Raw genomic sequence first — 14,563 nt, 5'->3', positions numbered from 1 at the left:
AAGATTTGAAGGAAAAAAACAGACATCATGCGGACTGTACTTTTTAAGGTCAAAATTGAAAACAAAATATCAGAAAATCCAGTTGATTTACCTAGGAAAAAATCTATATATAAACTCCACAGAAAAAAAGGTATATGTAACATGTGTAAAAAGAATATCCATATAAAGAGTGCAAAATGTAGATGAAGTGTACAAATAAATTACAAATTTCAAAATTAGTAAAGCCGCCCAAAGATCATGAACATGGCAGCTGACTTTCCTTAGTCGATCTTGTTACTTGTTAGATGAGAAAGCCATACAAGGATCTTGTTTTAGTATAAGTATCAAATAAGATTAAAAACTATTTAATGAGAATGTTATACCTTGATGCAGCAGAAACATCACCCTCATTTCCATTTTCGCGACACATTAAAAAAGCTGCAGCAAAGAGCAGCCTCAAAATGCCTTCCTCTGCTAGATTGACACCCACAAGCATTTCTAGAGATCTGTTATACCACCCAAAAAGTTAAAAGAATTAATATCTCATCCTTCGATGTTCACATAATGTTGCTCATATGTAGATGGGGCATGCCATGTCTACAAGATAATTGTACAAATATTAGTAAAAACCCCATATACATTTAGATGTTCAATGCAAATCCTCAAAAAGAATTACAGCCGCAGAGTCCTCATATGAAAAGGTAATATCAGTGGGAAAGGAAAACTAATAATAACCTAGAAGGACTTGTGAAAAGAGCGCAAATTTAAATATTTCAGTTATTGTATTTACATACTAATTTGGAGTTAGTATACAAAGGGGATTTTGAGTTGAATTAATTAATGCCATTTCTATAAGATGAAACTTTCAGGATAATCAGTTTTACAGAAGGGAAGACCAATAAAGTCGAATAATATCGAAAATTCATATTTGTTGTATCAAGTGAAACTCTGAAGAAAGGAGAAGATGCTGATAATAATAAGCAATCATCTCTTCACAGGAAAGGGACAAGAATCTAAGAGAAGTAATAGGAGACTTGGATCCACAATTTTCATGCATATTAGCTTAAATCTAAGGGTTGGTTACAGTGCTGGAAAAAAATACATACCACAGAAAACGTTTTCTTTTGTTTGGTTACAATGGTGAAAATCAATTGAAACATATTGACTTTCTTGAAAGTACATTAAGAGATTATTGCTTTCCATCAAAACTAAATATTTCTTATCAAACAGTCCAAGGTTTAAATTTAAATATCAATAAAAAGGTCTCAGGCCTTTCTGGAGATGTGACACAAAATCGTGCCTGTAGCTTGGAAGTAAAGCATTCATATAGTAGAGCCAAATTAACAAGCGATTAAGACTTAATTGAGTTGAATTGAGTTATATAAAAAATAAAATTACACAAAAAAATATTTTAAAACTTTTTTAGGTGACTGGTTCCGGGGATCACTAAAAGTTATTACTGACATATTGATTAGTGAATGCATATGTAGTTCTCCTCTTTTGACTTCTCATAAGTTTGTATTCTTCAAAAAGAATGACTCCTTTTCCTTGAAAGTGCCCTAGTTTTCCCTTTATCTTTCCATAACCTAATTTTTTCCTAAGCACGCCAAACATAGAAAAAAATGCATATAGCACTGCATCAGAAAATGTTTTCTTGGAGAAAACAACAAAGACCTCTATAAACATTACACTAGAGGCCCTTGTAGAAATTAGTATTTTGTTCTTATCATAGTTGTTAAAGCGCAAAGCGCACTTGAAGCGCAAAGGGTCCCATATCGCTTTAAGCGCAAGGCGCAAAAAAAGCGCACGCCCGAGTGAAGCTCGGCGCATATATATAAAAAAACATTAAAATACCTATGACACACACAATAATTGTCCCCAAAATTAAATATATAGATGATTAGATAAGCCTTATTTATTTTAGAGGATTTAATATATTTTTAATTTATAGTTTTAAAGCTAAATTTGCTCTTTTTACTAAAGTGAACAGCCATTTTATAAGTTAACTATATCTATAATAGTATAAAAAGCCATTTATTAAAGAATAAGGCCTTTAAATGAATTTTTTTGTTGGTTTTGGGCTGTCAAAAGAGGCCCATTGAGATATTAAGAGCCTTTAGTCTTTTCCCTAACATAATTAACCCTAGACAGAGCCGTCGTCACTGGTTTCACTTCTTCTTCTTCTTCCATCATTTGATCTTTCATCTGGTTTTTTTATTTTGAAGAGTCCGATTGCACATCTCCATGTAAGACCCAGATCTTGTATCGTGAAAATAGCGAGTCCGGGTAACAGAGGCTGCGCTTTGCGCCTCAGAGCCTCGCCTCAGCGCTCCTGAGGCGCGCCTTGATGAAGGTGGTCGCCTCGGGTGTTTCTTAGGCGCACCACCTGCGCTATGCGCTATTCTAGCGGGCGCGCTTTTAACAATTATGGTTCTTATAATGACTAGAAAATTATTATTAACTCCTTTGCCTTTTAGAAGCATTAAATTAGTAAGTCGTAAGTTTTCCAAAAGTCATAAGCACATCTACCATGCACCAGAACCAACAAGACAATTCAAATTAACAAGAGATCACAGTGTGACAATACATTTTTATTAGACTATGTGACTGAAATAACACACTGAGCAAACATCAAAACATGGGGATTCGGAAGACTGTTTATTAGGCTTTATAAGCTGCACCAAGTTATCAGTATTCGAAAGAGAACTGGGAATCAAAAGGTTTTAATTATGGAAGGAAATTGTAATTTCAACACTGAGGGTGAAACACAATGAGAAGGGAAAACAAAGAGTCGAACAAATAAAAAAAGGGCATGAGAGAGAATATTCCCAAAAGGACTTAACAAAACTAGATAACAAATCAAGATCACTAATTGTCATTTTTAGACAAACACAAATGTTCTTAAGAAACTAAATTTATATCAGTAGTGCTAAAGTGCACGGAAAGAAAGGCTGTATACAAACGTGCCCATTCTCTCCCTATCCCACAATAACTAGGGAAAACTTCATACATCAGGTGAGCCCTCACGAAAACAATATTTCTACATGAGACTGACTTTGAGTTACTATTTTTGTTCTGAGACAAGTAAGGTCTTTAAAAGTTCAAATCTATTTAATTCACAAGAGCAATATCTTTCCGAATGTTTTAAACAACATTTAAATTTCTACTTAGGTAACACTAATCTATGGTTTCAAAACCATTCCCACCATCTTCACTGAAAATAAATGCACACTTGTAAAAATAGAAATTTCAAATAAGCATTTTTTATTTCAATAATCCATGTATGGTGCAAAAATGCATGCGCAGCTCAAGCATCACCTTAACATCATAACAATCAAGCAATTATTAGATTATGGAAAAGCTAAAGAAACATAATGTTAGATTAAGAAAAGCTAAAGAAACATATCGACTCTTACTGCTCTATTTCATCAAATTTCAGGTAGTGCAATGTCATCTGTAGCCGGCGCATCCTAGATATTTTTAAGTCCCATCCTGACAAGTAACAATTAAATTTGTTAAGAATGTCAGAAATTTGAAAATCCAGTGGAACTATCATAATGCCAAGCACTCGTAATAAAGTCAACAAACAGTAACTGCCAACTGAATTTAACGACTTCCTGCTTTCTAGTGTTGTGTTTCCACAACACTATCTTAACATTCTCATCTCACTTGTTTTTTGGACATGCATCCCTTGCATAAGGTCATGCTACACAATAAGGCGTCAAATATCCAGAGCCTTGGCAAATTTGCATACAAGCCCGTAACAGAATCTACTAATAGAAGAATTCAAAAATGAACTACAAGTTAATAGACCTTATGGAACATTAACTGCAATTTTACACTTTTTCGGAAGGAGACATTTTTATCATATGAGCTTTGACAGGCTAGAATTCAGAAGCTTAATCTGTGACCTTAACAATCTTGTGCCAAGCAACAAAATGCTACATGTACAGCCATCTTCCAAAACTACTAAGTATCATCCCCATCTTCATAATACTACTGACTTCCATATGACAAGAGAGTAGCTTCTAATAATCAGATCCCAAATAAGTATCATCCCCATCTTCATAATAATAAGTTCCGAACACAATAAAATCAGTCTTACTAAATTGCCCCTTTCCTAAATAAAACATATTAATGAAGACACTGCATCGCCTTAGATAAGGCTCATCTCAGAAAGAAAGCAGCTAAAACAAAACAGACTTTTGGCTGGGATGAAAAAAGTCAAGTCCAAGTGACCAGCCATACAATGAAGTCCACATCCAACGTATACTAGTATATTGTAAGGCTCAGTCCAGCTAAAGCAAATGAATCAGGAAAAAAAACATCTCCAAATATAATATTAGTTCAGAATTGACAGGATAAACTTTCCGGCATGAAATTTAACAAAAAACTCCAACAGATCAATGCAAGACATGCCGCACCTAACAATGAGGAAAACAATATAATAATAAGATAAGAAATGAAATGGCAGAAACTCTAACAGTCAGAACAGAACTATGACTATTGCTTTACTGTAATTACATAATTATGCAATGAATATTGACTAATTGCAAAGCTTATTCATCTTCTTACCATTTTTCAAACACAGGCGGTCTGCCTCTTCAGGGCCCTCATACATAATAGCTCTATCCAAAAGCTCCACTTTCCATGCTGAAACTAACTCTTTTGAACTTTTTACTTGAAGAGCTCTTTGTACAAGATATTCATTAGCCATGTGAGAGTTGTTTTGCCGATATCCAATGCTTTCAACAGGAAGAAAATTTGATGAGAAAGAAAGGGAGGGAAGAACAACTGAAAGGCCAACTTCATTCACTAAATAGAGACACCCTTGAAAAGTACAGCCAATTGCTTCTCCAATAGAAGCTTCTTCCTTCCCTGGTTGAGATAACATCTTGCTCTTAAAATCCAAGCTAATATCATCACGAGCCACCAAGCCCATATGCAGATTTAAGTGAATGATACAAACATTCCTTTGATTCCTACTTATATTGTTTTTGGTGAGCCGAATGATGCCCAAAGGTGAAAAACACAAACAATCATCGTGGCAAAATCTCTCAGTGAGAAGAAAAACTTTACGCATCGGTTTTAAATGAACCTCAGAATCACAAAATTTATTTTCTGATGCACCAAAAGATAAACTTGGCAAATCAGCCTGGGTTCCCTTCCCGTGAATGTTCCCATTTTGAAGTGTCCAAAGCGCAGCATTTATATCACAATCCAAAAGGGAAGCATTTCCTTTCCTCATAGTCGGACTATTAGAAAATGCTTGTTTGTGACCTATCTCAAACCCACCAACCTCCCAACCAACCAACATGCCAAGCCCTGAATGTTGAAAATGTGGAAGCAATTTCTCATATGCATAGAAATTTTCCGGAAGATAATCACCAGCACGTATGACATATATAATACCACATTCATCAACTACTGATAACAAGGAAGTATGTGATGCAACTAGCAACTTTCTAAACATTCGTCTAGTAGATAAACCAGAAACTGGAGAGGTTGACCTAACAGGAAATTCATCAACATTTTTTATTAGTGGATCAACAAAAACAGACATATGTTGCTGCTCTAGATTTGATTGAGGAGTAGATCCACAAACTTGTAAGATATCAAAATGTGCCACATACTCTCCGGACATTGCAGCATAGAAATATACTAACCCGGATGCATTTAGGCATATCAGAAGGTTATCAGAAAAGCAAAAGTCAGTCCACTCAGTCACATGATCCTTATTTACACATTGTGGAAGCTTCACTAAAGAGACCCACTGGATACCCGAACTGTCTAACCTAGCAACAAGCAGCATAAATTTTACCCTGCTTTTTTCAACATCATCTGAAGAATTAGCAGTCAAAGAATCTTCCAATAATAAGAGAAACCCAACTAGGGGATGTGAATTACTGGAGAAAACTCTGGAACATTTGAATGCACCAGCACCAAAACCATCTGATAGATCACTTGATAGATTCATATCACTCTGTATTTGCGAGTCAGTGTCACACTGGCTTTCTTGTCTATTTGAGACAGCATTTCCCTGAGAAAGGAAATGCATAACTGGTAAATCCTTGTCGAGAATGCTGAAGGAAATAACATTTGCAGGGCAAGGAAATGATGACTTCTCTGGGAACCTAGTCCAGATGTTACCATCAGTTTGGACCGTTTCCACTTCAACGAGAAATGATCGCAACCACCTCTTTGAAGTAATACCACTTGAAAGCTGACCGACTGCACTTTCTTCACACGCATCATGCACATTTTCTCCATTTTCATCAACTGCTCCATTTTCATCAACTGCTCCATTTTCATCAACCGATTGAACATCCAGAATAGCATTAGTGTCTTCAGAAAAGCCAAAAGAGTTCTGTGACCTTATTTTTTTAGCTGATGTGCAAGGACCCCACTCCACCCACCTCCCTTTCCCTAACTCACAGTCCAACACAGGTGTCATAACTGCAGTTTTATCAGCTTCACGGAAAGCATGCACTATAACTCCAGAATCATTCGAAACAAATAAGAAGTCTCTAAATGTGACATCATCATGCAGATTATAAGCATCCCCACGCACACCCCAACACAATGAGTTAACATCACATATAAATGGATAGCCATTGGCTGTTGAAGCTTTATTTTCAGTGGAAAAAGAATTACCACAATCCGCTACTGGTGATGCTTCTGAAGCTAACAGACAAGGTTGTAATGATGGTTGGGTTGAAGAAACTCCCGATGACTGATTTTGCAGATGTTCACTATGACCAGCTATGTTGTCATCTGTCAAGTCCCCTACTAGATAATCAGATAAAGAGGCAAAAAAGATGTCAAATGATTCCAACTCAAAAACTAAGATCTAAGTGATGGTTCAAAGTTCAAAATGATAAAAAGTTTCACACCACAGAATTGTTTTGCGCAAACCACGCGGAAGAGTTCAGTTGAACTGAATTCTCGCGAAATCACGTCACTTCTGGCATGATTTCATTTACTCCACAATGCTATTTTCCATGAGATGGAAAAACTTAGGCTATGTTTGTTTCACGGTTTGGTTCATGAAACAGGTCCGGAATAGAATAACTATTCCATGCAGAATAGCTATTTCTTACTTTCTTCCATTCGTTATTGAATAGCTATTCAATTCCATGCTATTCTATTCGATGAACCAAACATAGCCTAAAGTCTACTAAATTGTGAGGTTTCCAGACATGAAATTGACCAAAAAAAGAATCTAATCCAATCCAAACAAGGTAAAGAAAAACAATGTCAGACAGTGATAAAACAGATTCTTTTACACTGAAGAGTGAGAGGTAAAGAAAAACATTTACCAGAACTCAACGGAAGAAGCAAGGCTTCACACTGATAAGACAGCAGTAACAGAAGTTGCCTTGAAGGAGATATAAAACCTTCACGAAATTCCGATAAGTTGCTGAGATGCAATCGACAGAGAGCGTCCCATTTGTGCAACTGCAGCACCGGAGGATTCTCGCCGCCGCCGCCGTGAAAGTAATCCATTAGTTTAGATTGTAAGAAATCCTAAGTTCAGCAAATAAAATTAGAATTAGAATATAATCAAAAATAACATTGAACTGGATTCTTGAGAAATCGTGTAAACTCAATAAGATAAACTGAAAATCCACGACAAAATAATAAAATTAATGATGAAAAACTCACAATCTTTAAGGTTGCATAACCATGGATAGGGACGAAGCTAGAGAGAGAAATAGAGCTGAAGAGTGAGGTTGTGTGTGGTTTTAGAGAGAGAGTGGGAGTAACATGCAGAATTTTGATCTGCAAAATTGGGAGGGCCGTTTAATCTAGCAAGAGATGGAAGAACGTGCTGATGATGCTACGACATTTGTGTTTTTGCTGTTACGGCATGTCGTTTTTGGTGATTGAGAGGATTCTGAGTCTCTCATCTCAGCTTTGTCCTTAGTACGGTTTATTAAAATATTCTCCTCTAATTTTGATAGAACAAAGGGATCATTTCACCCCTGAACTTATCACAAAGTATTAAAATGGTCCAAATTTGCAAAACCGGATCAAACAAAGCCACAACTTGGCAAAACTAGATTGGTTTCACCCCTCTCTCACCCTCGCCGACTCTCAACCCGCATTTGAAACGCACTTTCCATAAAATAATAATTGGAAAAATGTTTAAATTAGTCTTTAATATTATTTTAATTCTTTAAATTAGTATCTGAAGATAAATAAGAAAAAAAATTACAAATTCAAAATTAGGAATTCTATTGTACTTTTTATCCCTCCACCCACCAGAAACCACCGACCCGCCTCTGCCGACCACCGTCGACGGGTAAAAAACTTCTGATGCTATAACTTTTTTTGAAACCACCGCCGCCGATGAAAAAGAAACCCATTTGGGTCTGTTCTTCATCGATGAAGAGCAGACTCAGACGGGTTTGTTCTTCACGTTGAAAAGCAGACCCGTGATTTCCAAGAAAAATCTGGCACCGAAAAAAATTCCTGATGGCGGTGGTTGATAGCGGTGTGACGGTAGTTAATAGCGGCAGGACGGTAGTATCCGGCGGTGGATGTCGGAGTAGGCAGCGGTTGGCGCTCGGAATAGAGCGGTTTCTAGTGGGAATACCCCATGTTTTCCGACTTGTTTTGGTGGTTTGGTTATCCGTTTAAAGTTTGGTTTATGATGGACTTTGATTGTGTTTTCGCTTCGTCATATTCTCGTTGTGATTCCGACTTGTTTTCGGATTGATATATGTTCGGATTAGCATATATGGTACCTTGGTTGTGTCATGTTGAGTGACTTTGTGTACCCCTTGAGCCTCTAAGTATTTGATGTTGAATTGATTTATTTTCGGGTTGTTATCGAAACAATGTTTGCATGTTTTCCAAATCTGCCATGCTGTAGTAAAACGTTCATATCTCCCAATTGAACAGTCGGATCTGGCTGCATTTTGGATATGTTGTACCTAACAGGATTATCTTTCATTTGACCGTTCGGATCGTCGTTTTGACCCTTTTTCGGGTTCACTGGACCTGCTGCGTAGATCAAGCCGTAGGTCTGGTCCACTTCGATTGTTTTGGTTTTAATGAGCAAATCGGTTCTATAATCGGTTATACTGGGTAGAACCGGTTGGGTTCGTATTAGAGGCTTTTAATAGACTTTTACTCGACCTAAACAGTCCCGATTCGATTTTTAAAACCCTAAACTCATTCTAAACTATTACTAGGCGATTTTCCTCTGATTATTGGTGTCCATAACACTTGGTAAGTGTTCTAACCTCCATTCCATCATTCAATTCATGGCTTATGTAATCAAATCGTTTGGGTATTCATTGGTCCTTTGGATTTTTATTGTTGTAGAAATAGATCCACTATTTCTCTGAGATTTCCCTTACTCTTTGGGAACAGGGTATTCAATCCACTCTCTTATCATTCGATTCGAATCTATGTGTTGTGTTGTGGTTGTGTTTCGTATAAATCGATTATTGATTTTGATAAGGCTTTACCCACTGTTTTGTTTGATTGTTTGGCTGTCCATTTTTGATTTGGATTAGATCTTTATATTTGTGAATGTTATTATATCATGATTTGGTTAAATGTTAGTCATATAACAAATTGGTTGATTGTTACGATATTATAGGATAATGGAATGTTATAAACTGTTTTGGTGTTCTTAATATAGGGTTGTAAATGGTCGGATTAACACGTGTTTGGTGAATTAAAATCAATTTAATATAATTGGATTAGTTGGGTTTGAATATAGCAAATTGTTTGTTAAATTGTCATGATAATTACGATCAATTGGTATGTTTTGGGTTACATGTTTTGAATCTGAAAATGGATAAGATTTATGTTAAATGTTGTGTATTGAATTCATAAAATGTTATGGCATGATTGTTATAAGTTTGATTTGTTGTACCGTTTTTTGCTAAGTGTTGGTTAAGCCAGTGTTTTAAAAACCGAACCGGTGGCCGAACCGGTAAGGCCACCGGTTTCCGGTTCAACCGGTTGAACCGGTTCAATGACCGGTTCAACCGGTTTAATAAATTTAAAAAAATTTAAAAAAAATTCTGGTTCACCGGTTTTTTACCGGTTCAATCCAGTCCGATCCGGTTCATCATCCGATTTTTTACCGGTTCAATCCGGTTCAACCGGTCCAACCCGGTCCAACCAAAAGATCCGATTTTTTGCAGTTTCAGACCGGACCACTGGCCGGTTCGAGGTTCAACCGGTCCGACCGGCCGGTCCGGTCCGGTTTTTAAAACACTGGGTTAAGCTTCTATAACTTGATTTAGTATGTATGCCTAAATCAAGTGAGTTGTTTATCAAAGTTAATGTTGTTTGGGCATGTTGAGTGTTCTGAGGGCATGTTAGGGTGATTGTATGATTTGTATTAGTAAATGAATACATTGTTGATTTGGATCTTTTATCGATCACCTTTGAACATGATATTATTTTGGGTTGTTAAGTTCTTATTGAGTTTCTTGCTTTCAAAGATGGATTTTATGGTTTATCAAAAAATATTCCAAATATTAAATTCTGATTGTACTCTTGTTGGATTTTGGTTCGGGTTATACTTGGATCGCCTGATTTGTGAGAAGATGTCTTGTATTGTTGTAACTTGGCTGACTCACCATGTTGGTTTTAAACTTGGTTTTATGAATTTAACTAAGTTATTTGAAATAGATTTCCGGATTATGTTTTTAAAGGGAGCTCAATTTTGACTTAAGGGGGTGTTTGATAACCCAATTTATTGTTTAAATTAATGTATGAAGCACTTAATTATTTTAACTTGATTTGATAATTCAAAAAAATTCAACATAACTTATCCAGTTAAGTCAAAAAATTTGACTTATTAATTTTACTAAAAACATTAAGTTATAAAATATCAATTTTATTGTTGCATAAAAGCATATTCTCTGTAAACTCACACCTTTTAGCCCCAATTCGTTTGCACTCTCACGTTGTAAAACCACCAAATATACCCAAATTACGACCTTCCACTTTGAATTGCACCCTCAAGTATCATATTGATCTCTTTTTGTCACGATCCGATTTCCATCCGAAACTCGAGCCGCGACCGACGCTAGGGAATGGGAGTGGTTGCTCCAAAACCCGTAGTAAACCTAAAAACCTTCATAAATTTTTCGCGTTTAAAACATAAAAAGGTTTGCAACCTCGTTGCAGAATCATTTTAAAACCTTTTTTGAAAACGCGTTCATAAACTGTGATTGTATCTCTTAGACATCAGGGCACAATTGTTATTATACAAAACATATTACCCTGTCTGCATACAATACCAACAGTATATGAAAACTGTGTCTTAAAACCCGATTGTATTTCAAGAACCCAAAGCGCAAACGTTAATCTCTTATGACGTACTTGCTCTGTTTCCAATACAATCCTAAAAACATGCAGCTTTTCAAACATATATTATACAGTAGTTCAATCAGAGTTTATCAAAATAGTTTGAACCGCTGTAAACGGAAAGACAGACTTTCCAGTACCCAACTACTTGCAGCTCTAGAGGTATGGCTGACAATGACTTCCAGAATTATTTGAAAGTTCGACCGCAAACCTTGATACCCTGAAAGGTAAATATTGGGGAGGGCAGAAATATAAATATTTCTGAGTGAGTTCACACATTTACAAATGAATATTCAAATCGCATTGTTGATACCCAATTTTTAATGTTAATTCTTAGAGTTTTCTTTCAACAATTTCATATACATTAATAATACAATAAAAGAAAATAATGAACAAATGAAAAATAAATGAACCAAATTTCAGATTTTATATTAATTTGAGAATTGTCGAGATACAAGGAAATAATAAATAGACATTTCTCGAATCAGATTTGGGCCCTGAAGATTAACTAACGGCATGGTCCATTTCATCATTTTCGAGCGGCTAAAAATTTAAGCCGATTAAAATGCATATATTGGATTTGGATTCTAAAAAATGGGCTCTAAACCTATTGGGCTCAGAACACTTCATCTTTATAGCCCAAGTGTAGTATTTATTATCCATTTTTAGGTTAAGCCCAAAAATTAAAATGACCCAATACACACATTTTAATAAAAAAAACTTAAATCCAAAACCAATAAAAGGGACTATTGTACATACTACAATCACATATTATAATTAAATGAATTGATGGACCATTTTGTCAATTTTAAGAACTTTAGGGACCATTCTGCCATCTTTGCAATCTTTAAGGACCAAACAGAGCTGATTCAAAAGATTAAGGGCCAATCCGAAATTTATCAAGGGACCATTTTGTACTTTTTGCGCGCAAGGGCCAAATTGCCAATTTATTTTATTTCAGGGACCCAATTAAATTTTGGACGAAATTGAAGGACCAAATCGAACAGTTTGCCACATTTTGTCTTTTGTGGCACTATTTGCTACAGTACTTGAGAACGGTGAATTTCTTGTAGCATAAGTACACTTAACTTCATTAAAACTACTTGTTTAAGCTAAATGAGCATAAATCATATATAAATCATGATTAAGCCAAAATAATTCGAATTAATCAATTTACAGAAATGCCACATGCAGCCCTTATAAAAAGAGGGGCCTGCTGCTGAAAAGGGGACAGCAAAAAAAGGAGTAACAAACCTCTGTAAAAAATTAACTTTGTAAGATCTTGAGTGTAAAAGAAGATCAAAATCTTTCAAAAAACCATACCCAATATAATCATAGTCTATCCAGAAATCTCTTACTAAAATCCAAAACAAATTGTATATAAGCCAGCATTGTCAAAAGAAATAGCAGTGTACCAAAATCTCACAGCATAACCAAACAGACTACAAACAAGGAGCATTCACTATCTGAGGTGACAACCAAAACCCACTTCTTTTTTATATAGCATTTTCTTTTTCATTCAAGCATTTAGTTTCTTATCAAGCTTTTAGTTTCTTACCAAATATTTACTGCATTCCCTATTTTATCGCATTTTAATTTGGTGTTTGTAGGTTGGCTGGAATATTTATGAGGTTAAGAAATATTCAAGCCAGTCCACAATGGAAAACTCATGGAGTTAATGGATTCTCCTAAGAAAAGGAGAATAGGAAAAATGGGTCAAGAAAATATCACATGAAATCCATAATTGTTTAAGCTCAAGTCATTTCATTTAAAGAATAAAAATCAGATTTTTATTTTAAAAGTAGAGATCATAAAAAAGGGGTTCAAATATTTAGAATCAAACTAAATTTGTGTTGGAGCATTTATAAGTCAACATTCTATTGAAATCTTTTGCATTCTTAATTGGTTATAAACTGATAAAATATTTTTGAAGTAAAAAAGATACTTAATAAATATTTGAGGAAACAAACATGTATAAGGATAATGTAAACCAAAATATGGTCCAGAATTTATTTTAAACCTCTTATCTTTTAAGTTGGTCAAAACATAATATTTAAATGAACCATTAATTTTTTCTTTTAATGAAACTGAAAATAAATTTCTTTTGCTTTCTAAAAAAATGTAAGTTAAGAGAAATATATTTAGAAAAAAAGATATATTTATAAGAAAGTCAACAAAAATCATCAATAAATAATAACAAAAAAAAGGTAAGATATATATATATATATATATATATATATATAAAAATTCAAACATATTTTAAACCAAATTTTGTCCATACAATTTTATTTTTCCTGCAAAAAAAAAAAAAACCAAAATTCAGAAGTAGATATATAAAAAAATAAAAAGAAGAGAAAACAAGAAACTTTCCTTTGTTCTTTGTTTTTTCTTGGGGCAGAATTACAAATAGTCAGAAATTTCGCTCAAACTCTAAAAATATAAAAATAACAAATAAGATCTTGGGGGGCAGAATTACAAATTGTCTCATATTTTTTAATTCTTATCCTAAGATCTTCACCAACACGATTTTTTAATATTTTATATATTTAAATTAAAAAAAAAGGAAACAAATAATACTCCCTATTTCTTTATGGCTGGGTCAGATATGGTTCATCCCAGATCTACACCATAAAAAAGCATAATTAGATCAAATTTCAAGTAATAAGAATAGATAATGAACCTCTTAATGCAAAATAAAAAGAAAATGTCTAATAAATTCAAATCTCTTACCTCAAAAATAGGAGCACCGAAAAGGATCGACTCTTTTTTTATTTTTAAGTACCGAATCAAAAATCAAATTCAAATGAGCGGTGAAGTTGGAAATTTCAACAAAAACAATTTACATGAGTAAAAAGATCAAATCTGTTTATTTTTTCTAGTTAGATGTTTAATTTGTGGGGAGGATAAGAAAATAGTAGAGGAGTGTAACAGTGACGGCTAGGTAAAGTAAAATGAGAAATTGAGATGGTATATGTTTAAGCATCATTTTTTGATATTTTTACCCTACCTAAACGAATGGGCCTGAAGGCCCATTCATTGTTTTTAGACCAGCGAGGCCAGTCACTGGCCCACTTCTAAAGCTCTCAGCATATGTAATGACCCCAAAATTTTGAAATAAGAAAATAGTGCCATGAGTCCTAAAGTTTCGTAATTTGGACCAAGTAGGTCGGGAAATGGACACTGACATGAGATTTATTAAGGATAGCTCGAGAAATAATAATAATTTAAAATGGGAATTATTATT

General features: G+C 34.7%; 1 protein-coding gene across 3 annotated transcripts in view; it reads right to left on the bottom strand.

Annotated features, from left to right (window-relative positions):
• The window catches only part of LOC126655796 (uncharacterized), a 30,548-nt gene extending 22,691 nt beyond the window's left edge, over positions 1–7,857 (bottom strand). Inside the window, exons 1-5 of one of the 3 annotated variants that reach the window (XM_050350097.2) lie at positions 7,645–7,857; positions 7,299–7,506; positions 4,555–6,768; positions 3,396–3,471; positions 363–485 (exon numbers count right to left, since the gene is read on the bottom strand). In XM_050350097.2, coding sequence (XP_050206054.1) covers positions 363–485; positions 3,396–3,471; positions 4,555–6,768; positions 7,299–7,485 — 2,600 coding nt within the window. In that variant the 5' untranslated portion in view covers positions 7,486–7,506; positions 7,645–7,857. The remainder of the gene's footprint in view (positions 1–362; positions 486–3,395; positions 3,472–4,554; positions 6,769–7,298; positions 7,507–7,644) is intronic. The other 2 variants (XM_050350098.2, XM_050350099.2) reach the window with 2 other exon arrangements.
• Positions 7,858–14,563: the final 6,706 nt, after the last annotated feature.

The sequence above is a fragment of the Mercurialis annua genome, linkage group LG7 (genome assembly GCF_937616625.2).
Source record: "Mercurialis annua linkage group LG7, ddMerAnnu1.2, whole genome shotgun sequence".
Classification (NCBI taxonomy): Eukaryota; Viridiplantae; Streptophyta; class Magnoliopsida; order Malpighiales; family Euphorbiaceae; genus Mercurialis; species Mercurialis annua.
This window is presented reverse-complemented; position numbering and strand designations above follow the sequence as displayed.